Source organism: Centruroides vittatus, unplaced genomic scaffold, assembly GCF_030686945.1.
Source record: "Centruroides vittatus isolate TY-2023 unplaced genomic scaffold, ASM3068694v2 scaffold_907, whole genome shotgun sequence".
In the NCBI taxonomy this organism is placed as follows: Eukaryota; Metazoa; Arthropoda; class Arachnida; order Scorpiones; family Buthidae; genus Centruroides; species Centruroides vittatus.
Genome location: NW_027122720.1, coordinates 1,261,070 through 1,288,962, shown reverse-complemented (window position 1 = coordinate 1,288,962; position 27,893 = coordinate 1,261,070). Strand labels below are relative to the sequence as shown.

The window sequence follows — 27,893 nt, the reverse complement described above, 5'->3', positions numbered from 1 at the left end:
ACGCGTTGTTTTTTCTATTTTTATAGTTTTATAGATATAAAAATCACGATTCAAATCCTCGTGCACCTCTTTTTTTATTGTACAGATACGTACAAAAAAGCCTGCAATGAATTAATCACTGCAGAGAAGCCAGTTTTACTATGTACAAATATGAGACATCGTTTATATATATATACATACATCTATGTATATATATATATACATATAAGGCTATATATATATACATGTATATATGTGTATATATTTATATCGATGGTGTAACATCACATAATAGCTCCTTACGTTCTCCTTGAGATTGTCGTGACCCTATTTTTTTTAAAATTGTTTTGTATGACACAAACTTCGTCGAAGTTTTTTTTGGCTCAATCTTGACCACACCCGGACCGAATATTGTTAATTGGACCCAGAGATAGTTAAAAAAGGGGTGAGTTTTTCTACGTGGAACCAAATTTTAGCGACGTTTTAGTTCGGAATTCCATCCACAGATGGCGGCACCGCGAGTTTTGCAAAAGTTTTTTTGGGGGTTAGTCGAAGTGTGGGCAAGATCGGCTTTAGGAACAGAAACTAGGGGTTTAGGTTGATCTAACAACTTCCGCATCTGCGGGATTATTATTATTATTATTGTATTTTTACATAAACATCCTTGGCATATTATTATTATTATTATTATTATTTACCCATTCGCTAAAACGTAACCTTCGTTAAGGAGACGAATTTCTCTATCACAGAATAACACAGTCATAGTAGGCATGATATACACAGAGTAGATGAGTGGTTGGTCGTAACAGATATATATATATAATATATTTATATATAATTTTATGGCCACGTAACTGTCACCAAAATGTCGACTAGTTCGCGGTTCGAAGCCGGGATGTGTTTGCAGTCGAAGATATTCCACGTAAAATTTTTGGTCATTGTTTAAGTAGAATCGATCAGAGTTTTGCGACCGAAGAGTGCAAGAAGATAAGGCACAACACATGTTTAGCTAATGATCTGTAACGTTTGATGAAGTGGACGTGTGGACGTCGTCATTATTCTTAACAGTTTTCTGATCATTCCTAACCTAATTGACTATGGTGAAGTCTCATTAATTTACCTGTAAAACGAACAATAAAATTGTTTGGGGACTCGTTTAATGAGTGCCAATGAATGAGAATGCAAAGTCAGTTGACCGAAGTGTGATTAATGCGCGGATAATTCAATCTTTCATGTGTCGACTTTTCGAATTGATACTCTTTCTCCCCTTTACACTTTCACCTAAACTAATTCGTGTTAACTGGAAACCGTGTTAAATGATTCATGGCTACAACGGTTAATTTTTTATGTTTCATTCACCCCAATTTTGCACACGCGGTTTAATCCAATTTAGTTATTTTCACGCGCTAAAAATAAACCCTCCCCAAATCACTTACATATCGGTAGTGTTTTTTTTTGTATACCTATCATTCTTCCTGTCCGAAATCCCCTAATAAAAATCTTTGAAATTTCGAAAGTTTCTTACTCCTTGCGTAATTTTCCTCACGAAACTCTTCTTAACTTTGTTTCTATCAACTTTTGTGTGTAATATCCCTACTTTTTAAAAGCGTTTTTACCGTAATTTCCCTATCGATCGGTAAAATATCCCGTCCGGAAGTCACCGATCTCCTAAAATATTCAGGAGAAGTGTAAATAAATAATTAAAAAATGTATTTTTTTTAGTCGTTTATCCGAACGATTCTACCTTTAGAAATATTGTCGACTGCATAATATAATCCCGTTGGCATCGCACCTTTATCATTTTTTTTTTACATTGGACAAAAATATACATATTCACGTGCAGCTTCGTGTATAAAGTGTGCTGCTACCGCAACATGTGATACCTTCGTCAACACGAATACATATTTTTTTGAAGTCTAACAGGAAATCACCACCAAAAACACATTATTTTTTCGGCAAAAGGTATTGCTCTTAATTTCACTTTTAATTCTATACAATTTTTTTAGTTTTTTTTCTCACCAGACATGAAAACATTCGTTGCTCCTACCTTTTTTTTCTATCTGGAGACAGACACGGACACAGGCGATCGGACACGGTGACACCGCAGACTGCATAGTTACAGAAAAAAAAACATCACAGCAAACGTCTTCAAAGCTGCTTCTGCTGCTGCCTCTAACACATAATTTAGGAAATTTTCTCACTCGAGTCACTTCCGGTATGTACAAAGGATACAAACGCCACTTCTCCAACCATCTTCGCACGAAAGGCATCCGAAGTTTTACACGGAGATTGGATGAACACAACACAATTGGAGATAGATATATATATTTATATATATATACGAAACACGCACTCATGCACGCACACTTGTTGACTTAGATAATTTCCCCGATACGTCCCCATTTTCTCTTTTACACACGCAGTATTTATATAATTAAATCCTTTGTTGTTTGTTGTTGGTGTTTTTATTTATTTACTTATTATTATTATTTGAATATTCAGATGTGCACCGCTACAGTGACGTCGTTCCTATTCCTTTCCGTTTTCCGATGTCTGATCTCTGGCATCTCGTACTTTAGTTTCTCCCAGAAGAGTTTCTCACCCCATCTCAGAAACACGCTGGTCTTAAGCCACATTTTGACATCGGGTTCGAGGTCCCTATAGGCGATCCTCCCCAAGACTATCACTATGAGTGAGTGTTTACGAGTGCTGAGCACTTCGTGATGGGCAGTCTTAAATTCGTATCTGCACCACTCGCTTTTTAGAAAGTTTTCGGATAGGACCAGAATAGTCCTTCTGCTGTTTTCCATTGCTTCGGCTATGGCGTCCGAAAGATACCCACCGACTGGGAGGTCGCGATAGTGAAGGCACAGTCTGTACGGTGGGTTGCCACATTCCAATTCGGGTGCTAGAATTTGGGCGATGAATGCCTCGTCCTTTTTGCTGTAGGACACGAAGGCGTCGAAGAGCTTGTCTTCGTCGCCCTGGACGATGTCTTGTCTGCACAGGCGAAGTTTGTAGCGAGTATACAACCAGACACTCAGTTCGCGGCGGTAGACGTACACCAAAATGAAGAGGAACAGAAAGGCTAAGAAGAGAGAACAGCACACGATCAACAGAGACATGAAATCTTCCACTCGAAAGCTTTGAAGATAGGTGGTGGATGTGTGGTTGGTGCACACCGTCATGTTGAACTCGAGGAGTGGGAATTTGGTGGTTTCGTTGTACGAACACGTCACGTCGTATAAATCTCGCACATTATCCCCACGATCTTGGATATAGTCGCCAAAATCTTGAACAAATTGGCACTCGCACGTCCAGGGATTTTCCGAAAGAGTCACATCGTGTAGCTGAGGATTTACGGCCAATTGCCATACTTGGAATTCTTTTAAATGGTTGTGATCAAGGTAGAGGATCTCCAGAGATTTTAAAGGTACAAAAGTGATGTTTGTCACAGTGGCAATGAGATTGTGAGACAGGTAGAGTTCTCGCAGATACGTCAACCTCTCGAATTCGTAACCGTGAAGCACCGTAATCTTATTTCTCTCCAGGTTTAGCACTTGCAATGCTTTCAGACCGTTAAAAGTTCTGTTGTGTATTACCTGTACGTTACTGTTATTTAGATACAATATTTTCATGTTCTTTCGTCCGATAAACGTGTGACTGGAGAGAGATGGCAGCTCGTTACCGTCCAAGTATAATTCTGTTACGTCCATCGGTATACGTTTCGGTACGGTCTGATGACTTCTGCTGCTGCAGTCGACAATATTTGTGTTCCAGCTCTGGTCGTAATAGCAAGTACAGTTCTCTGGACAGACCATTTCGCAATCGCAGGCATCGAATTCGCAACAGTGGCACAGGGCAAAGCAGTGGCTCTTGTACTTGCACAGAAATTGCGACGATTGGGCTTTGATTAGTTGGACCAGTGCTCTTCGACGCGTAAACGACATGTGACAAATGATGTCTTCCACGTCCACCATCCTCGGATATTGTCTGGACTCATCTAGGGTACCTATCCTCTGTAACCATTCCATGTTGCAGTCGCATTTGTAAGGATTCTGTGCTACCGAAAATTCAGGTAGTGGACGTCGTGTAGCAACTTCGCTCAATCTGAACGCATTCATTTCCAGTGTTTCTAAATTGTTATTTGTTAAATCGACCCTGGTCAGATTAGCTTTGCCCATAAACGTAAAGGGTTGAATGTTTCGAATTCGATTGTTATTCAGGAAGACTATTTCGATTCCGTTTGGCAATGAAGACGCATCGATATCTGCTATTTTGTTGTAGGAAGAGTCTAAAGTCCTCAACTTAAGCACAGATTCTAGTTCAAAATAATTGCCCAAAGTTTCGATTTGGTTGTCGTGTACGTCCAACCATTGCAGCCCTATTGGGATGAGGGCGTAATCGAACCACGATATTCTGTTGGCCGAGATGTTTAGCATTAAAAGGTCGTGCAGATTGCTGAATAAGCCGTTTATGTCTCCAATAAAGTTTGAGTCGAGACGAAGAGCGTGAAGATCTGGAACATCATCAAAAGTTCCTTGCTCTATGGCTTGGATTCTGTTTCTTGCTAAACTTAATATTCTTAGGGACGGTAGATCACGAAATATACCTTTGGTTAGGTTGCCTATTCTGTTGCCTGCTAACCTGAGACTGTAAAGATGTCTCAGGCCTTGATAAGTGGCATTGTGTATGTTAGCCAGGAGATTTTCGCCCACGTCTAAACTTCTTAAAAGTTGGAGAGATTGTATAGCTTGTGGCACAGTTTTCATTCTATTCGAAGCAACGTTAAGTTCTTGCAAGTTGGTGCTATTTCTCAATGCATCCGCATGAATAGTTTCTATATGATTATGATCGAGGGTCAGGGTACTGACTACGTAGAGGCCGTTAAAAGTTAGGACATCGATATGAACCATTCTGTTGTGGCTCAGAACGAGTGTATGCAGATTGTATAAAGAAGCGAAGGCATTGTCGGCCACATTGTTTATGTGGTTGTGATGCAACTGAAGGATCTGTAAACTATACTGGGATCGAAAAGTGGAAGGACCAATTGTGGTTAATTTATTATAACTTAGATCTAGCACCACTAACCGGATCATATCTGCGAAAATATCAGGTCCTAGCCACTGACTGGTGATGGAATTATGGCTTATATCTAACGTGACCATTTGTTGCAGGCCTGAAAACAATCCGGGTGGCAATACGCTTATCGAATTATTTTGTAGATAGAGTTCCGTTAGTTGTTCGGTGCTACGGAAGAACATGGGTGGAAGAGCCACCAACTGGTTGCTGGACATATCTAAATAGCGTAGATTTTCTAGGCCGGTTAGGCTCGTCTCTTCTGCACGAGCGATGCGATTCCGACCCAAGTTGAGTATTTGAAGTTTAGTGAAGATGACGAATCCCCCGTCGGTCAACAGCTTGAGTTTTCCGTTAGACATGTCGAGCTGTCTGAGGTTGGCACGACATTGCCCCGTAAAACCCAAGCTGGCCACATCGGTGAAGTCGTTATGAGTCAAATTGAAGTAATCTAAATGTGGCAGTCGACAGACGAAAGAGGTGGGCAGCGAGGCCATATTATTCCTACTTAAATCTAATCTTTCTAATTTATTTAGGATTGAAAGACTATCTGGGTGCAGACGGAGTGACATTTCGCCCCACTCGCTATTTTCCGTCCTGACTGACAAGTTCCTGAGTTCTCCTAGACCGCTGAAAGCAGCGGACGGGATCTCTTGAAGTTTACAACTCACTATTGATAAGGAGCGTAGTTCGCGTAAGTGATGAAACGAATTGTTACCTAATGTGCTAGCAAACAATAGATCGTCACATCTAACTGTCAGACTCACCGTATGCTCGGGTTGAATCAGGCTGAAGTTGGTGCTGTCGAATGCTCCATTGATGGTCCTCAGACCACACGTTAGAGCCACGTCGGATATAGAATCTCCGACTGTTTCCCAGCTGCAGTCTTCCGGCGCTACGTACTGCACGGGTCGGCCCGCACATGGCGTACACCGTAACCACCAACACCACCACAGCAACAACAATCTGGAGACGATCACCACCACCATGCTGGCCGCTTAATCCACACTGGTTCTATCCACAACGACACCCGGTTAATCCACAGGGAGGCTCGTAATCCACGGACGGTGTCCACGTACATCCATGACACGGCGCGGGACCCGTCATGGCACGTTCCAACCGACTGTCTGACACCACTGCTGCGCTCCGTTGTGTGGCGTTCACATCACGACCACACTCACTCTTTCCAGGGGTGGAAGCTTGACGAGTTGAGGAGGCTTCATTCTCTCTTTGTAGTGTGACCCGGTTATATGCTGGCAGGCTCCACCCATAGCGTGCCTTCACTGAGTTTTGGGCCTCTCACACTCCACCTGTAAAAAAAAACATGCTTAGTTAGTCTTAGTCTTGGCGGGTCGTTAAAAAACTTAAGAGAACTTTCGTTAGTTTGCCAACCTCATTCCTATATTTTTAGAATTTTAGAGGCAATTTAAAGGTTCAATTTACATAGGAGGCTCGGCTCGTTTGGGTAGGGCATCTCTCGCATACATATCTGTTACTTTGTACTAGTCTAGGTACACAGCAATACATAATGATGCGATAATTAGTATGCGGTCTGAACTTCGCCGCTAACTTTTGTTTCTATGTGAGGGAGAATGAGAGAAGAGGGGACTCATAAAATTAAATTGAGAGAATTTTTTCTCCAGACTTTGGCCGTTTTCTTTGTTTTTTTCTATTCAAAAAAATGCTGTTGTGCAAGATCGGTCGTTATCGCAGTGTCTGCAATCTCTGCTCTGCTCTGGATGATCGCTTCGTTGAAGTCGCAATGAAGCATCTCTGATGCGCCGAACTTCTAAAAAAATGGAAGAAGACATTTTTGGAGGATATTAAGGGAAGAATTCTCAATGACACGATTGAATCTCTAATAATAAGACGAAGATCTTCATATGTCTATATACTTGACACTATTCAGTGGGTAATAGTGAATTACATAAAGGAGTTTTGTGCTTAAAGATGGAAAGATTTTACTAGTTTCGATTGTGTTTCTCTCTCCGGTGACAGAACACTCATTCTCTGCTTTGACAACTCGCACAGAAGGGCTCCATAGGTCAGCTGGGGGTTGTTATTAGATGTTTGCGGGGTTTTCAATTCTGCCGGCGACACCTGGACCACCTCAATACTCTTCTTTGTTAACAGCACCATCATATTTTATTAAAGAGATGTACCGCTTCTATTAAATATTAAAGTGCCTTTAAAATTCTGTTTAACCTCCTCCCAACGGTATATGTTTTTCTTTATAATTTATCGCCAGGAAGTATGGGACGGGATTCATCTTACGTCACTCGAGGGAAGCGTATCTAACTCAAATTCTACACTAAATTCAAACTGATGGGGGCCCAAAATTGAACTTTTCTATTCTCTTTCAAACGTCCGTGCTACACTTAACTGCTAATTATCCGCTGCGAGGTGGTGATAAACTTTGCGGTAGTTCCGGAGTTTGTGTGTGTTTCTAAGGGTCGGGTTCTCTGTTCATCCATTTATAAATTTAGCGAGACGTTTTTAGCATTGTCCGATTCACGTTTTTGACAATGGTCGCTCCTGGGCACACGGTCAGATGGAGAAACAGAGTAGAAGAGCAGCGAATGTGCTTCTGCTGGCGGCGAAAAATATTCAGCTGCACAGATAACATCTGAACTGGACTGGCTCGACCAGTTTTTGTCAAGGTCTCCCCAGGCCAATTTGCCATGGTTTGTGGAGTCAGACGGGATAGTGTGGTATTTATTGTTCGTGGAAAAGTTTTTCCTCTCTCTCTACCATTGCTTCTACAGTGCTGTCGGTCGGTAAGGGGTCATGCGATCCATTCAGCATTGTTGCTTTGTTTTGCCGGTTTAGATACGGAATCGTGAGATTCTGAATGAGTACTTTTTTCTCTCCTCTGCTCGATTCTTTAAAAATATCCCAGATTAAATCCTAGTTTTGCATACCGCTCGGTAAATTGGTTACTTTAGTAACTAGCCAAGCGTTAAGGCAATGATCGAAGTTACGGTATATGTCAATAGCCAGGCGCGCCGCATTGAAAAATGTTGCACATGAATTCACGTCTGGGACAAGAATTCAATTAGCTGTCGGCTTATAGGTTAAAGATTTTTCTGTCGGTGGGGGTAAATTCAGAAAAATACCATTTTCTTCGTCTACGTGGATGCCACTCGCTCACCTTCGTCGCTTCGTAATAAGGGGTAAAGCGACCGGTTTTGTGATGGCACGGACAGGTGTGAGGGTAGACGACACGCTGCACTCGTTGCAGAATGGAAGAGTTCACTGCCAAGATATCTATTATGTTAATTTCTATCGACGCTTCGCCGTTTTCAATAATTATCTGCGTAAACATCTAGCCAGTCACTTATTAGTTTCAATGATTGCATTCTTTATCGATCCTACAGGGGGGAGACGGACATCGAGATAGAGACGTCCACTGCTTCACCTGTCAAAGTCGGTTGTTAGAACCCCGACGATTGTGCCATTGATCAATGTATTGGAGGTGCCTATTGTCGTTCTTGTAGTCTATTATCTTTCCTAATGGTTGGATCCGTCTGTTCTGTTTTCTTTTCGAAAAAAAAATCGAAGGGTGCTGCCTGGAATAAGGAAAACTCTATCGTCGTTCGAATTGGGACTTAAGGAGTGCAGGAAGAAACCACAGAATTTGATTTGTGCCTCCTCCCAGAAAAGATCATTGATTAGGCACCCGTATGAGGGCAACGGACGCAGAAACAAATGGACGTCCAGACCGGCCAGCCTTCCCCAAAGACTACAGCTCATAGTTGGACGCCGTGTGGAATTTCTATTATCTGCAGCTCGACGATGCTGTTGACTTAATTGAATTCTCCAACTCCCCATCGGTAAATTGATCCCGTATTGGTTATAGATCCGAGAGCTGCACCGTATCTAATACACACTACATTACTCTCCAGCAGAAAATATTTGGTATCATATAAGATGGTGGCACCGAGCTGGAATGTGCCAATTCGAACCTAGGTTATGAGTCCGCGATGCGAAATTCTTCCCTTTCTGACACATAAACGAGTTTCTTATCAGATCTTATCCTCTCGAAAGTAGTTTTTCCCTCCCCTTCTTCCTTTATAACTTTCTTCTCTCGTCTTAGAATTTCTGCTTCGTTCTAGATGTGTTTTTGTTATATCTGATGCGAGCCCGGTGCGAAAATTACTACACTACTACTTCTATACAGAAACTAGTTCCTTCCCGGATTAACTTTATTAAGATAAACTAGGTCAGAAGTTACTTTACCCAGCAAATAGTTGAAGTGCCATATCTTCTGTACGCAGTTCCGAGATAAATGTTTCAATTGTTTTGCCTTATTCACCTAACAGGAACGGGGGATAAGTGAATACGGGGCCCAACCTTCCACTTTATATTTCTATAAGGGAAGTAAACGTCCTCCTCGACTCTATTGTTAAACTGGGTTTAGTTGTTCTATTGTGTACCATCTAAACGCCACCGTAAATCGGAATTTTTCTACACTAGGAAAACAGTCTTAGAGCATTCGATTTAACAAATTTTTACATGTTTGTCGCTATTACACGCCACCCCTTCCATATAAAAAACGGGGGGACGTTCTCTCCACGTGGTTTAATAAGAAAGACGGGGTTGGGATTTAAAAAATAGTAGAAAAATTGATTAAAATTACTAATGGCGGCATCTATGACGTAAAAAAATTGTAATTTAGTTAACAACGTACTTGCCGGATTATTGTTTACGCGACATACACGATGAATAAGTCAATAGTCGGCACATGTATTAATGCCGCTGAAGAAATGAAGTTATGACGTCCATCAGCGACGATGTTAAAAAAAATATAAAAAAAAATAGTAGTAGTGAAGGGTCTGCATGTGCTCGTTAAGCGTTGTAAATAAGTTGAGAGAGGAAATTCTACGAGCCAGACATCATTAGGGGCTAGCCAGCTAGGCCCAAATTGCCTTCGTTCTTTCAGCATCCGAGTCGTCTCTTCAGGTGTGTAATAACGGGAGAGAGCAAACAACTAGGCTCGTTCGAACAATGGAATCTTGCTATAGCTTTTTTTTACTTTTATTATTATTTTTTTTTTTTAATTTTTGTTCCATTTTAAGTATCAACCGGATCGGGTTAAAGCGAGCTTTATATGTCATGTACGTTTAAATCAAATAACGGATAGTGATGCTGTTGATGCTCTCGCGCGTCACGCTCTGTTGAGGTGTTTCTTTCGGGTTGTTGATCCGATAAAAACGTTGATTTTCTTCTTCTTCTTCTTATTTTTTTTTAAATATTTTCTAAGCGAGGAAGTGTGGAATCTTCTTTAGTAAAAATCCATATTCTATGGGCGCGTGTAATTTTATAAAAGGGGAGACGTTTAGATTTGTGGAAGGTGTTTTGACATCTCGTCGTTCCTTTCTTGTGTCGTTGGCGATTTTAAATTCCGGCCTATCGACTTTACTTTTTTTTCGATCTAGATGTCACAGTCACCATAAATAATTGAACGGAAATGTCATTGTTACTGAGTAGTCGGCAACGGAAGTGTATTGTACACATGAAAGGTTACATTTTCTCCTCCAACGAACGAATTGATCAGAATTGCATTGCCTACTCGATCTAGGCGAGTGAAAGGTTTCTCTGTTAACTCTTCCTTCAATCGTTTGATGGATTTAACGTTTATGTCCGACAAGAGACAGTCCAGGGGTTAGAATAGCAGTTTTTAAACACCATCAGCCAATTGCATTACGACATTCGGACGTGCCATTCAATTTCTTTCTTCCACTTTTATTATTTTATTTTATTTAAAGAGTAAACTTTCTATTTTAGAAAATGCTTTTGTAGAAAAGTTAGTTTCAGCTTTTATTTTTTTTTATTTACATCTTGTAATTAGTTTCATTGACATCCCCACGCATCACTCATCTTCATTTTTTCTGCATTGTGGTTCCTGGCTCTACAGGGATTTGATGCGTTCTGAGCCTTTCTAAGCCTGCTGATCTCTTTGGACGTAAATCAATAGTAATGACACGATAAATTCGAGCACCCCCTGAGGTCCCGACCACATTTTAGGAGCTCCAGATTAGTTTTGTCGGGTCAAACTTTCTAGTGAAAATGAGAAAATTGGTAAGAAATTCTGCTGTATTTTGCTTACAAAAGCATGAAAAAATTTATTAAGGGAGTGGTTTACGGTAGTTATTTTTAAATTTTGCATATTTTATAGTCTTTTACATACAATTGATTGACGCGTATAAATCTTGGATGACGAGTTTATGAAGGTTGGATTAAGGAAGATATAAATGATCCTTTAATTAACTTATAACATATTTTTAAATAGTGGGAACTTAAGATAAATCTTTATCTATAAAGAATTTTAACAAGCAAACACCAGTTTATATTGTCATAGATTAACCTTAAGCATTCTGTAAGACGTTAGGTGAAGGAAATTGGTGCACAGCAGAAATTATTTGTCAAATTTTGCTTAAATATAAATTTAATTACGAAGAATAGAGTTAATTTCTACAAAAGACTAAAAATTATTAAGAGAATTCACCCTTCATTCTTTCAAATTCAGTATATTTGAGCGAGAGGACGGAGGCTGATCGTTAAGTTCGACTTCACCAATTTAAAAGAAAATAAAATAAGGGAGTTATTTTTATTCAAAAGGGGTGTAAGGGGAATTTTTTTCCTCTAGAAGTATAGATTAAATATCCGAGATTAACTTAAATCATTGGAGAAAACTTCAAGAAGACCCGAGTGGGCGTAACGCTCATCGATCGTTAACTTCGCCCCCTCAAAAGTAAAGGGGATAAAAGGGGGAGACAAAATTATAAAGAGGGAAATCCCAGTTTTTTATACAGTATATCCTCCTCTTTTGTTTGAAGAAATAATCACAAAATCAATCACGCTTAGAAGAGAATGCTATCTATAGTTAATCTCCTCTCCGATTACTAATTCTCAACGTGTTGTTTATAGAATAGGGCGCAACTACTATCCACGTCTAGGAGCGACTTTACTTGATCTATAGTGGTTGTGCAGCTGGGTTGAGGGTGTCGTGTTTATCTTCTTTCTAACCATTCGTTGGCCTTCCAAAAATATTGCATCGGCCACCTAATCCCGGACGTTATCCCCCATCGCCAGTTGTCGTTTGTAAATCACTAAACTTTCGACTCGAATTACTTACCACGCTTACTTTAACTGCTAATGAGCTCATGTACCGGGTTTTTAATAGTCCAGACGAGTGATACGTTGAAAGAATAGAGGAAAAGTAGACTTTAAATTCCTTATCTATAAAGTCATATTATGTGAAGAGCTCGTCTATTATTAGTTACGGTTTGTTGAAGCACACATGAGCAATTCGTCATCGCATTTTATTTTTATTCTTTCCAGATTCCTACGCCTACAAATGATCGGGAAACATGATTAAATTTTAAAACGAAGCTTAGTTATTGTTAAATTTATATTCTGTAACGAGTTTAGTTAGGAATTTAATCCGTTTGTAATGTTTAATTAGGGAGTTTAGTTAGCGTCAAGTTTGGTAAAGGAATTTCGACAACGTACGAGTTTAGCCGAATGCCAATTTGAGGAATTTTAGTTTAAAATCCGGAATCTAGTCTATATCTAGTTTAGATATTGAATTAAATCGATTCAGTGTTTGGAGAGAGATTTAATCAAAATCAAGGTTATTTGCAAATTTACTCAATGTCAAGTTTAATCATGGATCGTTTATAAGTCCACTCATTTATCGGTTTGTAGCGTTAGACAACTGGATAAAAATAAATTTATTAGAATTTTACTAGCGTAACGTTGGGCGTAACTTTCCTGCTTTATTAAATTGTAGTGGTAACAGTTTTGCTGAAGAATTTTGATACGGAGCAGACCGGGTCTGTATCTAGTCAACGACACCAAATTGCTGGCAACAATGGCGATGCTTCATTCTTTTTATTATTATTTTTTTCCTTCTTCCTCTCCTCCTGTTTACTCTCATCTTAAAATAGATGGTCGAGATCGAGTTGAAAAGTTTCTTCATTCCTTTATTTCTAAAGAGCATTAGATAACCCGAGTTGGATGCGGAGGAAGAGGGGGGAAAAAACAGAAGAGAAAGAAGGGATGCTCGCTGATGATGACTTGTTTACTTTAAGAACTCTCTCACGGATACATTCTTAAATTTATGTAAATATAAAAATTATATACATATATATATATATATATTACATAATATAAATACTTTGTTTGTTTAAAGAGATTTTTCTGTTAATTTCCTTTTGTAAAAATATCCTTTTGATGAGTTTGATGATCCTCATTTTGTTCGTAATAATCAGAAATTGTGCGAACTTTATTGTTCTAGAATAAGAAATTGCTTGGTTGGGTCAATTTTCGTACGTGTTATCTTTATCTGATGTTCGTATTTAATGGTGTGTAGCAACTTTTCTGACCGTTTCCTCAATTTTCTGCTACCGTAAAGTGTAGCAATTGTAAATTTTTTAAAAAGATAAATATAAATTTGTCTGCTTTTCTTGTGTTTTTCTTTATCCATTCGCCTTCAAACGTACACGTTTCTAGGTTTTTTTCCTCTCCCTTTGTTTGTGTGTACACGTGAGTGACCTTTTCTTTCGCTCTATAAGTTCACCTGATCGAATGTAATTCTGTTCTTTTTTGCTTTTTTTAATACATTTTTCTGGTGTTAAATTCGTTATAATTTCTTTTTTGAGCCATAGCATCTATTTTCACTGCACGTTGCTCCCATGGAACTGCGACAATACGTTTTTAATGGTAAGCGTGAGTTGTGTATATACAATGCTCGTTGGATGACAATTTAAGTATATTTTTCTTTTTCCTGTACTATGTGGAAATATACTTCAAAAACTCTAATTGCATGGTTCTTGTACGTGATAAATCCATTTTAGTATTATTCAAATTGTCAAAACTACATCGATGGCATCGTTAGGAATTTATAGCGAGTCGAATTGATACAAAGAGAGGAACCATCACACGACTCGATTATCTCTTCTCCGGATCTCTTTACAACAACACGTAAGAAATGGGTAGACGAAAGAAGGAGAGAGCGCGAGAGAGCAAAGAAACATCCGGGTAGTACGTGAAACACGTGACCTCACGTCAAGTTTTCACCTCCATTGACCCGTCTGTGGGAGTACATGTACTCACCTGGTGGCCAGGCTAGAGAAATCATCTCTTTTCTGCTTCCCTCCTGAACACTTTATGCAGGACACAACACAGGAGGCCTTCTACATTAATGGTGGAGTATTGGGGCGTATTTTCTATTGAGAGCAATGCGTGTTGGGTATAGAATGGATAGCTTCTCTCCTCTCTTTCATATCAATACAGCTGCCTTTTGCCTAGAAGCATATTAGCTTGACAAAGTTGTATGCGAAAGACACTATGCAGTATGCGATACTCTGTTGGAAAAGTTTCGATTGCTCTCTAAAGTTATATTCTCTGAAAAGATTTAAAGCAATAATCGATACGATTGCTTAATTAAAGTTGAGGTTCCTCATCATATTTTTGCTTGCAGAAAAAATACTTGAAGGAATGTAGCCAAGATGAAGTCGTAATTAGATTCCTACCAGGTTTAATCATAACCCAATTGCAGTTGTGTGCTTGTGTCTGTGTGTGTATAGAAGTTGGCTCCTCTTGTTAGCGAAAGAACTCCCCCGAAACGTCTCTTAATTCCAGATCGCTAACGAGATGGAACTCTCATTCTTATCTCTGTACACGGTACCACGTTACCAACCGTATTGTCTACTCGTACTTGGGGTGTGGCAAGGGACAGAACAACGGTGGGAGTTTAGCCCCGGGCCTTCTGTAATACAACGCTGTGTTGTCATAGTAACCTAGCGCCATTTTTTCTTTCTAGCGCTTAGGAGCGTAGGAAGTAAGGAGAATTTACACTATACGCGCTGCACCCATCCAACTCGCTGACTAAGCTGCAAGGGTTTCATTTTCTAGTCAAGTAATAGAAATGGCTCCCTCTTTCTATAGCAATTAAGGGGACTTAATTGAAAAGTGAAATGTTCCATCTGTCTTAAACCTTCTTCTACTCCGCTATAGCAATTTTTTTGTTTGCTTCTCTTCGATCAAATTGGAACGAAGTGAATTACTCTAATTTTTTTCCGCTTGACTACTTTTGTTGATTTTGAAACTCAGTGGAATAAATTTCTGGCAGTTAAATGTGTGTAAAATAGGCTTTCTTTTTAAGTGGATCTCGTGAAGAATTTACAGTCGAAGTATTCTTCTTATGCTGACTCGGAAAGAAGACTAATTATATTGTTTTAAAATCCTGTTTAAAATTTGAATAATAATCGTTGTTTATTCCACGTTTATTGGATGGTAAATTCAGAATTTTCGAGTTTAAATTATTAAGATTAAGCTGTTAAAGTTTTTTTATTACAGTAATATGTCTAGCCTATATACTGAGAATATGTTGAGCATTTTGCTTTAGTGAGGAACAAAAGAGCATTCTGCTGGAGATAGTGAAAATCTATTGAAAACTCTGTTGAGAATTCTATTGTAGACCAAGAATTCTACACCCAAATGATAGAGACCAAATAAATATTTTGATGAACTGGCTATTATTCTACTGTAAATAAAGAGAACCTAGTAAGCACATTACAAAAATTTAGTGAGCATTCTTAAATACTAAGGATCAAGGTGAGCATTTTGCAATGACAATAAAGCAGTAGCGAGTATTCTATACTTGTTACTGAGTGGTCTAGTTAGCCTATCAACCTTTCATATGACGAGTAAATTCGATTTAATGTAATAATAACTGAATGTTAAAAATCGTTGAGCATTTCTTGTTACACAAACACATAACTTTAACGAGGAGTTTATAAATTAGGGAATTTTCAGTTTTGTTTTTAAGAGTGTTCCTAGGAACAATAAACTTTTAATCCTTCCTAGTGTCGTAACAACGTCCGGTTAAGTTTACAAGATTGAAGTTATTTGCAGAAGCAAAACCAAGGAATGTCGCGCTAGAGTGGCTGCGCTTCATTCGATTGTTTGCCAAAAAATCAAAAGGAAAAAAGGGGGAAAAAGAGAAGAAGAAAACCTCGAAATTAAAGCGTCGAGGGGGGTTGCAGAGTAAAAATCTAGACAGAAAACAAGCCAATTATCAAAGAACGGATGCAAACCGTCACCTCTCTGTAGAGCAGCCATTGTTTCTGAGAAGTTTACGATGTTTTAATGGGGGGTTCGACTACAACTGTCCTAATTATAGATCACATTCCTGACTATTGGTTTGTGTTCTGCGGATTAGGGAGAAGAGAATCGAACACGTGCTGTGCATGGCTTGACTGTAATTGGAGATGCTGTGGAAGAGAGAGAGAGAGAGAGTCCCGACCGAGAATCTCCCCCCTCCTATTTAACAATTTGTCTAAACAGATGCGTTTTTAGGATTCTTTCCGTTTCAATTTTGACAGAAAGAAAATTGAAGAAATAAATAATAAAAATTTCTGGATTGATAGACGGCTTAATGCTAATCTTATGCATTACATTTGAATTTACGTGAAACGTTTTCAGAGTTTTTGTGTGTGTGTTTTTCTGTGTTATTGACCGGATACGGCATTGTTTTCGTTAGAATGATGTAACTCGTGTAATAAAATCGAGTGGTACAAGTGTTTCGACCCGATAATCTTCGACAAACAAACAGCAAAAATCATTACGACTGCCCGACTTAGTCATGTCGTGTTTAACTACTTTCGTATCGTCCAGGGCTGTTTGGATATATAATTAAAGATCAATTCCTGGGAAGGTTAACGATCTTTATAGAGTTTTAGGCTCTTAGCAAATGGTTAGCATCATTTTGCTTCCCTCGGTTGAAACTCACGCCGGTGAGGGTTGCAGCTGTGACCATCTTTTGCGTCACTCATGCATAATGTATCTGCACGGTTTGGGAAGTCACAAATCGCTTTTTAACGTACGAATTGGCAGGAGAAGGGGAAGGTTTTTTGCAGCCTCCCTTCTTCTCTTTTCTTCCTTTCTTGTGATTAGATTTTTGTCTGAAGTACTTAACGTTCTCTCAACTTTTCACAGCTACTTATCTCTCTCCTGGCATTTCATGGCTTCTTATTTCCTCTCCTGCTCTTTTCCTGATTTTTGCTTCTAGTCCTTTGCTTAAGAATTTTTTCTTTCTTTCTTTCTTTCTGTCAGCCTTGCAGAAGCTCATTTCGATACAACTCGTAATATTTTCATAGCTCCCTGATGTCCCGCTTTCATTTTCCCATCAGTTCCTCCCTGCACTAAGATTCTTACTCGATATATATATTATGAAGAAGACTATCGACTGGCATCTTCGCGTTTTTAATCTATAAAGAGCAGAAACAAGCATTTAAAAGGGGGAGGATGCGTTTTTTGTGTGTATATCTTTTTTAATATTTTTTGGTGAAGCGGGTTATTACGTAGGCAGTGCAGATTGTAGTTTGAAAATAAATAGTTCTTGAAGAGCCTGGTCAAAGGAGGGGAGGTGGTTGTATGAGCTCCTACTCACAATATCCCAGCGGGTGTCCGGACACAAAAGGCGAGCCGACTCCCAAGTTATTGAAATTTTTCTTCTATTCACATGCTAGAGAGAGCGAGAGCAAGACAGAAAGAGATAGGAAGGGTGGCTGAACGCCGTGGGTACGACCTACTGGCGAATTAATCTCAGCCACCCGGTGTGCATCCATTTTGGTAGAACCTCCTTGTCGTGATTAACCCTTTTGTGGTGGATGGGTCGAATTTTTTTACTTGTAGGATTTTCCCATGTTTATAATTCTGATACCCCCTATTCAATGGTCACAATTATCTGAGGATTGGAAGCGATTATAAGACTCACTTTCTTCTGAAAATCAAGCACAATGCCCGTTACTCGGCAGTTTAAATTATAGGGGTGAAGATAAGTACATAATTAACCTTTTTTTTTATTAATAGTACCATCGAACGGCGATTATACTTTTGTGTGAGATGTAAATAAGTAAAAAATCTCACCCCTCGTTAATGGGCGCAATTGTCTAAGAGGGATGAAGACAAGCAAAGTGGCTTAGTTTCTTGAGCCAAACACACGCCATTATTCAATTATTACGATTATACAAGGGGTGGAAATAAGTAAATTTTATTTAATTTACCTACACTCTTGCTTATTCGGCACTATTATTTAAGTGGTTTGAAGATAAGAGAGGCTGACTTAGGTAGGTCCAAACATAGCAACGCTATTCATTTATTAAAATTATCTATTGGGGTGAAAATAAAGCTCACTTTCTGTAGATAATCAAGTACAATATCTCTGCTTATTCGGCACAATTATCTAAAAGGGGTGAAGATAAGCACAGAGAGAGAGAGGCTCACTTTCTTCGGATATGGAACCAAACACAATAACTCTACGTCAGAAGTATCTCGGCTAATAGGAGAGTTAGGTGCAGATATAGGGAGAGAAAGAAGCTGTAGGCATGTATTTGTTGCTAGACAAATACGGGCTGCCTTGACGAAGAATCGATCCCCATCTAGCTGATTGATTGGAAATGCGCAGCAGTTCATATATTACTCTCGCTTTTCTTAATAATCTATCAAGCTAGACTCCAAACAGGTTGCATATTAAAAAAAAGGGAAGAAAATGGTATCTCCGTTTCTCATTAGTCGAGGATTTTTGTGAAAGTTTCGATTTTCTCTCGTCTCCTTAACGTTTAGAGTAAGAGGCTATTAACGTCTATCTGGCGTATCCAACGTTGTAAATTAATTTAAATGGCGATTCGCTTTATTGAGGGTTTAATTACCGCCATTTCGAGTCGGTTTGGTTGTTGGAGATGCATTTAAAGTTATTTCAGTGGAGGAAAAAAGGAGGATAATCTTGTAGAATGAGACGCGAATTTGTAAGTCATCCTCCTCCTCCACCTCCTCCTCCTCCTCCTCTTCTTCTTCTTATGATTCTTGTAAATAATAATGCGTTTGCGGATTCCGGAGTGGGTTCGGTTTCTTAATTAGGTGGCATGCCTACTGAAAAACAGCTTAGGAAGTCGTTTAGGTACAAGAAAAATCGATGGAGATTGTTCTGACACTCGACAGTTAATGGTGCCTGCTGGGAAAACATCTTTTCTTCTATACGCGGGGAGTTGGAATTTAAAAACAAAAAAAAAAAAATATATTGCATTGGTTATTATTACGAATAGGCTTTTCGTAAGGATAATCTCTATGATGGAGGGATGAGGAAGCGCAAGTAGACGAAACACAATCTCCCATGGGGGAACGTATTAACTGGGAGTTAGATAGAACCGGGAGTAAGAGTAAAGTCACTTAGCTACTCTTCTCACATCCGTAGTATTGACGGCTGTCTAAAAGCAATCGTTGTTTTTTTTAAAACCATTAAACACTCCGCCACTTAGGGATCTGGAGAGAGAGTGGAGGTGACGTCACGTGACACGGGCCTTTATCTGGCGCGCGCGAGTGGTTTTTACCTCCGGAGACAATTTAGTAAAGTGAGTCGTCGTCTTGCCTCTCCCCCTCTTCGTTTCGTACAGGAACGTCAAATGACGTTAGATGAAACTAAACAGTGCGGGTTATCTGGTGTGTTACCTATCTATCTACGACTACCGTGTGTTTTTCTTTCTTTTTTTAAATAAATGTATAAGTTTTGCTCTTTATTGAGGTAGTTTTTGTGGCATTACGTATCGTTTACATCATTATTTTATAGCGTATTAAGGCGAGGGGGTGGACAAGTTTGAAAAGTTTCGAAATGTCGTGCAAACGGAAAATTTGCTTTGTTACGGGGATAATGACGTTTTGGGTTTCCTCTTCCTTTCGCATTACGCTTGCAAACTGGTGAAATTCTGTCGGAGCAACGTTTACATTTTAATCGGAGTCTTATAAATACGAACATTCCGTGCCTGTTTGCTATTATTGTGCCAGAACACGGCACGCATGTTGATGGGACCACATGAGCAACCCGAAACCGCGTAGGCTACGAAAGAAAAAAAAATAACTACAGAATGGAAGGGGAAGAGGGGGAAACTAGCTAAAAGCTTCGAGTTGCCACCCCGCAAGATAAAGGGGAAAAAAAACTTAATAATAAATATTTGGACCATTAAGAATTTATATCTAAAAATAAATTCCCGTGGAGCAATTAGGTTTGCCATCATTAAGATAAACTCGAGGCACCACGGTGCTTATCACGACAAGTTTGCTCCCGTTTGGAAACTACCAAATTCGAGTCGGAACTAGTTAGAGGCACGTAAGAACTGTTTCGAAAAAGAAATGTGTGGAAAAATCTTTTAAGACACCATTTCCTACTGGCCAGCGCTCGAACAGAAATGGCAGCACGACAACAAAACCGGTCAATAAACATGAATATTTGAGCATAATTTTAACGTCACGATAAAGAACGTGAGTCACGAATTCGGATTGATTCGCGTGTTACGCACCCACATCGTCATCCTTCGACAGAATTCGATATTTCGGATCCATTTCGGGCACCGAAAATGGCACAGATTTAAATGGCGTCACGCGCCCCAAGAAGAGGATGATGAGGTTTTTTTTTTTTATATTTATATATCAATAATATCCGGATGATGAAGAGGAATTGATTTTAATAAAGCTTAAACGGCGGGAAGAAGTGGAATTTCGAGTGTCTGTACACGTTTAGGAAGGTCGAAAACTTATCTGGAGAATTTTCTTTTAACGATACGGCACGCTGACTTTATTACCAATTAAACAAACGTGATGCGATTATAAATTTATATCAAATTCATCAAATATAAAACGTCTGTTAGTCTGCAGTAAGCTTTAATCTCTTCTAGAATTTTTTCCCCTCCCTCCTATATACAAAACCTGTCATATAATTCGTCTCGCTGCCAAACTTGGTGAGGGTTGTTTGTCAAGAGTTTTTATTAAGTTGGTGTTATTTAGAGAGGAGATGCTTCTATGTAATACATTTTTTTTAAGGAAAAAAAAAGAAAAATCCTATCAATTTCCTGTCGAATGTGTTTCTAGATTTCCTGCCAACAGATAACCTTACCCTAATCCTTTTACGATCGATACTTTTCTATAGAGTCTAGAAAGGATTTTACCGTTTATCAATGTGTCACGCCTGACGCAATCCCGACACTACGATATAGAAAGGTTGTATAGGGAGGAAAAAAACACTAAAACAAAAAAAAACCTTGTCTTCTAGGGAGTTACATACGCTGTAGAGTGAAGTGTACATTTGTCACACATAGATTGGCTCGATAGTTACAAGGGGTATTATTAAAAGTTGATATTTTTTCACTGTCGGGGGTGGACATTACGTCTCCGAGTATTGACAAATAAAAGAGCATTTTTAAAAAAATTAAATCTCACTTCCTGCAGCTTTATCGTTTTCGGTGTTGCATATAGATTGACGGATATTGGGGTTCACGCCCTAGTTGCGCCTCCCCGTAGCCACACCAAAGTGCGTGAGCGCGTGTTCTCTCTCTTACTCTCTCTCTCCCCTCATAATCCCTCACGTAATCGTCGTGTTTTAATCATTTAATGCACGCCAGCCACTCCAGTCAGGCGCAGTAGCTGTTTATATTTTGGCAAAAGAGAAATCAATATCCGTGCTTAGATAGCTGATTGTTTCTGACGGATAGTGCTACCGATCCTGTGCTTTGTACCAGACTTTTCTTCTAACCCACAGCCGATAGTTTGTCAGAATGTCATAACCATTCTTTGGATGCAATACTCGGGTCGTTACGAGGTTAATTAATGAGGAGAAAGGCGATGTTAGTGAAGTGCATCGTCATCTTTTTTTATTAGTCGTGTTGCGAGTTGATTTTCCTACGATCCACACCACTCGCGTACACTCTGTTTTTTCACTTTAATTTCTACGCTACCTCGCGGTTAGACGAAGAGATTAGCAACAAATATAGGAGATTGCACACAACGTCGACTACTATATGGGGGGTTTTCCTATTCCTATAAATAATTTCGCTCTAGCTCGCACCTGGTGCTCGAACCTTTTGTAGTAGACAATAATCTGACACGGAGGAACAAGCTGTGTGTGTAGAAAGTTTATTGGACGGGCCGTCTGCGGTATTGTCCCCCGTCCTGACTTAGTAGTAATCTCTTTGCCATTGACTGTTATTGGCAACGATTGATCGGTCTTCCAGGACGCCATCTTAATCCTTCTCAGGATAATCCCCACATACATCGCTTCTCCTTTCTTCCCTCGGGTTATGTTCGGTTAAAAACCCCAAAGCCGCTACGTTTCTAACCATCATAAAAGCTTCCATATATTTTATATCCTCGTGTGTGTCGGGGGGAGAGGTTGGTTAACGTCTCAGGGATTATAGAACTGGCACACAAACTAGAAGCGTAAACTTATTCTTGAATGACCTGGGATCTTTCCTCTCCTGTAATTCTTTTCCTACACGTTTCTACTTTAATTAGCAATGAGTCTATGTATGTTTTAAGGAGGGATACCACCGAGGTTTGGGTATTCGTTTTAGCTTACTCCCAATGATTCTAGAGTGGTCTACAGTCTTCAGCTTTAATTTAAAGCGCGTGTTTCAGAGATACAAACCAAGAACCACAACACAGAATGATTTTATACATTGGTACAAACAAAGATCCACAACACAGAGGGATTTTTCACGTTGGCACACTCCAGAGAGATACTAAACGATCTAGAATCTTTACTCCTCTCGTATACATTTCTACTTTAATTGATGGTGTTTTGTATGTTTCAAAGACGTATATGATGAAAGATCTTCGAGAACGTATAGGGGTGTTTGCATTATGCACTTTAGCCTACTTCCGAACGATCGATTCATGTATCCGAAGCATCTCTATTGAAGAAAAGCAAAGCGGGCAAGGATTCCCCGAGAAAGCAAAGCTGTAAACACTACTGTTTGCCATGATGGAAAACGTGGTCTGGATACGTAAATATTTTCTGACAACGAAATCGAATTCCACGACACGCTTTGATCACCCCCTCTTTCCATATAGGTGAGAAAACGAGCCACCCCCGAAAAAAATTCAGTTTTTTTTTTATTAAATAGTAAGAAAATAATGACGCTATCATCTCTTGCAAATATTTATTTTTCAGATCGTCTCCATTGTTCGTACGCGATGCCGCTATGATAACAAAACAGCTGTTATCGGAACTTAGAGTTGTAAAATTTTCTAAATTTACAAAGAGTTTAACCCGTAAATAATCAGAAATATGTACTTTTAAGATTAATGGTTAAACAAATAGCTCTTGAAACGGTGGGAGACGAGAGGAAGCAGGAAGCACGGGATGACATTTTCCGCTTGCATTCGAACTTGGAATTCTACGGATCGAATTACAGTCGGCTCCTTTACGTTCCCGTTCTTTTGGAAGTGGACACTTCCCGTCTGGTGAACAGCTTAAGTTTGTTAAAATTATCCATCCCTTCTCTACAACCGTATCTATCACACAGGAGGGTCATTCATAGTCTTAGAAGTGGCACCCCTCCGAGAGAGGCTCCCGGTTTGTGGCTTTGTTTTTATGTTTAAGGCTCTGACTTGCGTTTGGGGGTTGCTTATCGCATTCGAAACCCCCCGGGTTCGTCCACCACGCTATTTTATGATAATGAGGAGGGTCCTTGTAGGAATCCTGCAAGGAGCTAGTTAGGAAAGAGCGATAAAGTTATCGAGTCGCCTCGGGTATCGGAGTGGAGGTATATCTTTTCGGAAAGAGGATAAGCTACTAGTTTCTTTAGGAGTGTTTAACTTACCGTGCTTCACCCAGGCTGATTCCTGGTTGGACTGATTCCTGTACATCCTTTCTCAGACAACGCCACACATAGGAATGACTGCTCCAATGGGAGAAGGGGTGGAGGTTTATAAAGCCACTCGCTGGCGCCCTCCTGTGACGAAAAATCAGACTTCTCTCGTCTTAAATTAGGTGAAGAGGAGAAGATCGTGAGATGTCTGCTCTTTAACTTAAAAAGCATTACTCCACGATAAACATTTCATAACCGAAATCTGCGTTTCGTGTCTTTAAAAAAATAAATTTGTGCTGGGAAGGAGCTTTAATTGGCTGCGTTATGAGGTAACTACTTTGTTTCTATAGAAGTATTTATGTATATGTAACACTGTAGCTTTCATCCCGACCATTAATGTTATAATTTCGTAGGAAAAAAGGGGGCAGAAAAAACGGGTAAAGGTCAGTTTAGTCGGAGCATTTGTTGTTTTTTGTGCCGCTTCACTGCCAAAAAAACTGTGATACCATTGTTCGAGCGTTGAAAAATATGTAAATTCACTAATTAGTATAGATTGGAGGGTATTCGCTTCACACTCGAGCTGTTGACACGGCTTATTTTCATTTTTGACTAGTGGTTGACACGGTTACATTGATCTGTATCGTGACGAATCGCGGCGATTTTCAATAACAAAACATTCGTCTACTCAACAATTACATTGTTTTAATGCTCCGACAATTCGTAAATCGTCTAAATAACAATAGAAGAATTGATATTTTCATATCCTCGACGAATTGGGGGGGGGAATGTTTACACGACGATATGATAAAATTGAGTAAACTTCGACCTCCCCTTTAAGCAGGAAGATACTATTCTAGATCATTTTACGCGGTGTAAGAGGAGAATGAAGACAAATGAGTGCACGTCTGTGTGTCTATAAGATCGAGTCGGAAAAGGGACGCTTTAAACAAACGGCACGCAAAATATTTGTTCTCCCTCTCGACTTGTCGTTTGTCTGGTAGATCAAGCAAATGATGGAGGAGCGTCGTTAGTATCTTGGAACCACTCCAGATGCTCCTAAAACGAATATTTGGTGCGCGGTTTTTATCAATTTGTTTCATTCTTTTTTTTAAACTTTACGACTTCTACCAATAAAATTTGATGGTTTCATCTCGGTTATTAACCATCCGGATAATTTAATTGCCATTGGATGTATAGGCTAGTCTCCTCTTTCTAACATTATTACTACTTTAAAAAAAACGGGGGAGGAGGAATAAGAAGAAGAGGAATTTTTAAAGGTTGTAAGACGTTCCACGTGATTTTTTTTCAAAGCAATTTTAATGAACGAATTCCATTCTTGGTCTGAAGAAAAAGTTATGATGTGTAATTGTTACACATATCTGTATCTTAAAGGAATGTAAGCGACAAGATGGGTAAGAAACGAATGCATTTTGATGGAATTTGACAAGCGTATAGAATCTTTTTAAAATTCAAAAGACGTGTCATTCGTCGAGATGAACTGCAAATGAGAAGAGAAATTCGGGAGGAGGAGGAAAAACTACCGAGAAATCGGATTTTTTAAAAAAATTTTTCGGCGCGTGTGTTTGTGTGTCTGCTCGCAAACAAATTCTTTAATTATATATTTGGCTACTCTACAATCTCCCCCTCTTGTATGAGAATTTATTACTAAGGTAGCATAACGAAAATCTCTCTCTCTCTTTAACATTTTTAAGAGTTAAAGCATCGTCTTTGTTTATCGTCTCGTTAAAGTAATGATGGAATAATAATTTAGGTGGAAAATCCATTAAAGTTTTCTGTTGATTAAATTTTTAAAGCGTTCTAATTAATTTTTAAATTTCAAAAAATGTATATATGCACAACACACACACACACACACACACACACACACACACACACACAGGTGTGGTGTGTGTGTGTCTCTGTGTATATATAAATATACTTTTTTTTATTTTTTCTTCCCTCCCTCTCTCTTTACTTTAAACTATATTATTCTAAATTAAATCGTGTGGAAACGTGCAGTTGCTCGTTTAAAATTCGATTAAATTATTTAAGTTTTAGTAACCTTAATGGTATCTTAGTTTTGGGTGAAAGGAGGTGATGATTTTATAATTTTAAACCCCGTTAAAACGTTGCAGATGGGTATGTAGATCCGCATGCAATAATTAGGTTCTTCCTGACAATGGGGAAGAGACCTCGTCTCTGAAGTCACAAGACGTGATTTAATCGGTTGCCGAGCATCATTTATCCAACTTAGGAAACTCGGAGTGGGATGTTACTACCAATTAAACATGGGCTGCCTCTCGCTAATTGAATCCTAGAGGCTACAACACCGGATACTTACTTCCTCTCTTCATCTCTCATTGCTAGCAACAAAAGTTCTGTAGCTTGTATTCCATGCCTAATTTACCTCCAACATACAGCTTCTGAATATTTCTATACACCCCGAAATGGTTTTAGTGAAGGGGGTTTCAGAATTTTCATTAGTTACGATATGACGAATCGCTCCCTTTTAATGGGTTTAAGCTTTTGCTTAATGGTTACTTATTGAGCTTTTTCGTTAAGGTTTAATTAATTTTTTTTATAAAGTTAAAGAGGGTTTTCTCGCGTTTAAATCTCAAATTTGGGGGGGGGTTTACTGTCGGAAATTCCCTCTAAATGCATGCTTTTCACGTCGGGAATCTCGCTTGTTTCGGAGATTTTGTGGCTTAAATTCTATTCGAAATGATGAGAATTTTCGATATTTATAATCGAGTTAGATACAGAACATTTAAAGTTCGTTATCACAAGAATCGCATTTGGGGAACCATTTTGTTGGATATTCGAGACGATCAGGAATTTTATCAGAAAAATAAAAGATAAAAAAAGAAAATTAAATATATCCAGCAATCCACAAGAATTTTAATAAGTTCAATCGATTTATCGATCACTCTTAATAGGGAGGAGGAAATGCTTAAAAAGTTATTAACGCGGGAGTTTTTCGAAGTTGATAAAAGAGCAAAAGCTATTTCGGACAATTAAGAGCCCGATATCGATTGGTAAGAAGAACTTAATAGCATACATCATGGGGCAATCTCATTTTGGAAAACCGCAGTATCCATTCAGAAAAGAGTCGAATCCCCCGAAGACATATTGGAAAGTCCGAAAGCGGAAATGAGAAGTGTCAATGGATCACGTGGCCGGGGTGGATTACCTGTTAAATCTCGGGATAGGTGCTGAGGGAGTGGTCAACAATTCTCGGCTCCTGTGACAGATTGGTAGAACCCAAAGTACAGTCCCTCGGGGAACCACTCTGATCCTGCTGCGATGCTTCTTCATTACCATTAGAGAACTCGATGCTGTGTTGCTGGAGGATTTTCTAACCTTCACTCAGATGGATCGTTCTGTCGTCGTTCCTACTAACGCTTTTTCACTGGAATTTTTCAAAATTAGGAATTATGTTTACGCTTTAAATTGCCCCAATTTCTTAAAAGAAGTGGGGCTGCACTCTAACAATTACTTACCTATCGAAAATCAATTCTTTGTCTTTACTCCCCCTCCTTATTTTGTTTAATTTAATTTTTGTTGAAGTTAAGAATTTTTTTGGGGTGGACAAAATATTTACTTTAAAGTTCCGCTCTTTCTTGTGTTTTTTACCCTACCTCCCTATTCGTATGTTTGTTGAAGTAATCTAAGATGGAGAGATGTTTAGTTAAAAATTAATACTGATATAAACACACTTAATTACCAATTAATGCAGATGTTCCTGTTATAACGTTGCAGCTGTTCTCGATTGTAGAAAAGGGAAATTTTGGAAAAATTATATTAAAATACGGCTCTGATATGATTAATTTCTGTACTTTATTTTATTCATTTTTCCAATTTTAATTTGAAATGTATTAAAATAATATTTAAAAACTGGTGTGAACACAAGAACATTCTGTTTTGATGCTAAAAATAATTAATTTTTTTTATGTGGATATGTTGCAAAAATTCTATCATCTGCTCTAGAATTGTGGATTAAGTTGTAAGAATTTCTATTTTTAAGGGTGTTTTTTATAAATATTTAAAGTAGAAATCTCAGTTTTGATTGTAGAAAGTCTTCATTAATCCGCGTAATCCGTGTTCATGGTAGAGGAGAATGTAAGAAGATAGAAAAGATGTAAATCTACTTTTTCTATTTTCTTACTCCTCTTCTACCATAAACATAAA

At 38.9% G+C, this 27,893-nt stretch overlaps 2 protein-coding genes across 3 annotated transcripts in view; one reads left to right on the top strand and one right to left on the bottom strand.

The window, feature by feature from the left end:
* The window catches only part of LOC136990393 (lysine-specific histone demethylase 1A-like), a 210,249-nt gene that overhangs the window by 130,312 nt on the left and 52,044 nt on the right, over positions 1 to 27,893 (top strand).
* LOC136990390 (toll-like receptor Tollo) lies at positions 56 to 26,943 on the bottom strand. 2 transcript variants are annotated; one of them, XM_067288782.1, is made up of 2 exons: positions 26,896 to 26,943; positions 56 to 6,368 (listed from the first exon to the last, which is right to left on the bottom strand). In XM_067288782.1, exon 2 carries the CDS (start codon positions 6,045 to 6,047, stop codon positions 2,478 to 2,480), a length of 3,570 nt encoding a protein of 1,189 aa, XP_067144883.1. In that variant the 5' UTR covers positions 6,048 to 6,368; positions 26,896 to 26,943; the 3' UTR covers positions 56 to 2,477. The 2 variants fall into 2 exon arrangements, with proteins under 2 accessions (XP_067144883.1, XP_067144882.1); XM_067288781.1 differs by lacking the exon at positions 26,896 to 26,943 and adding an exon at positions 23,718 to 23,815.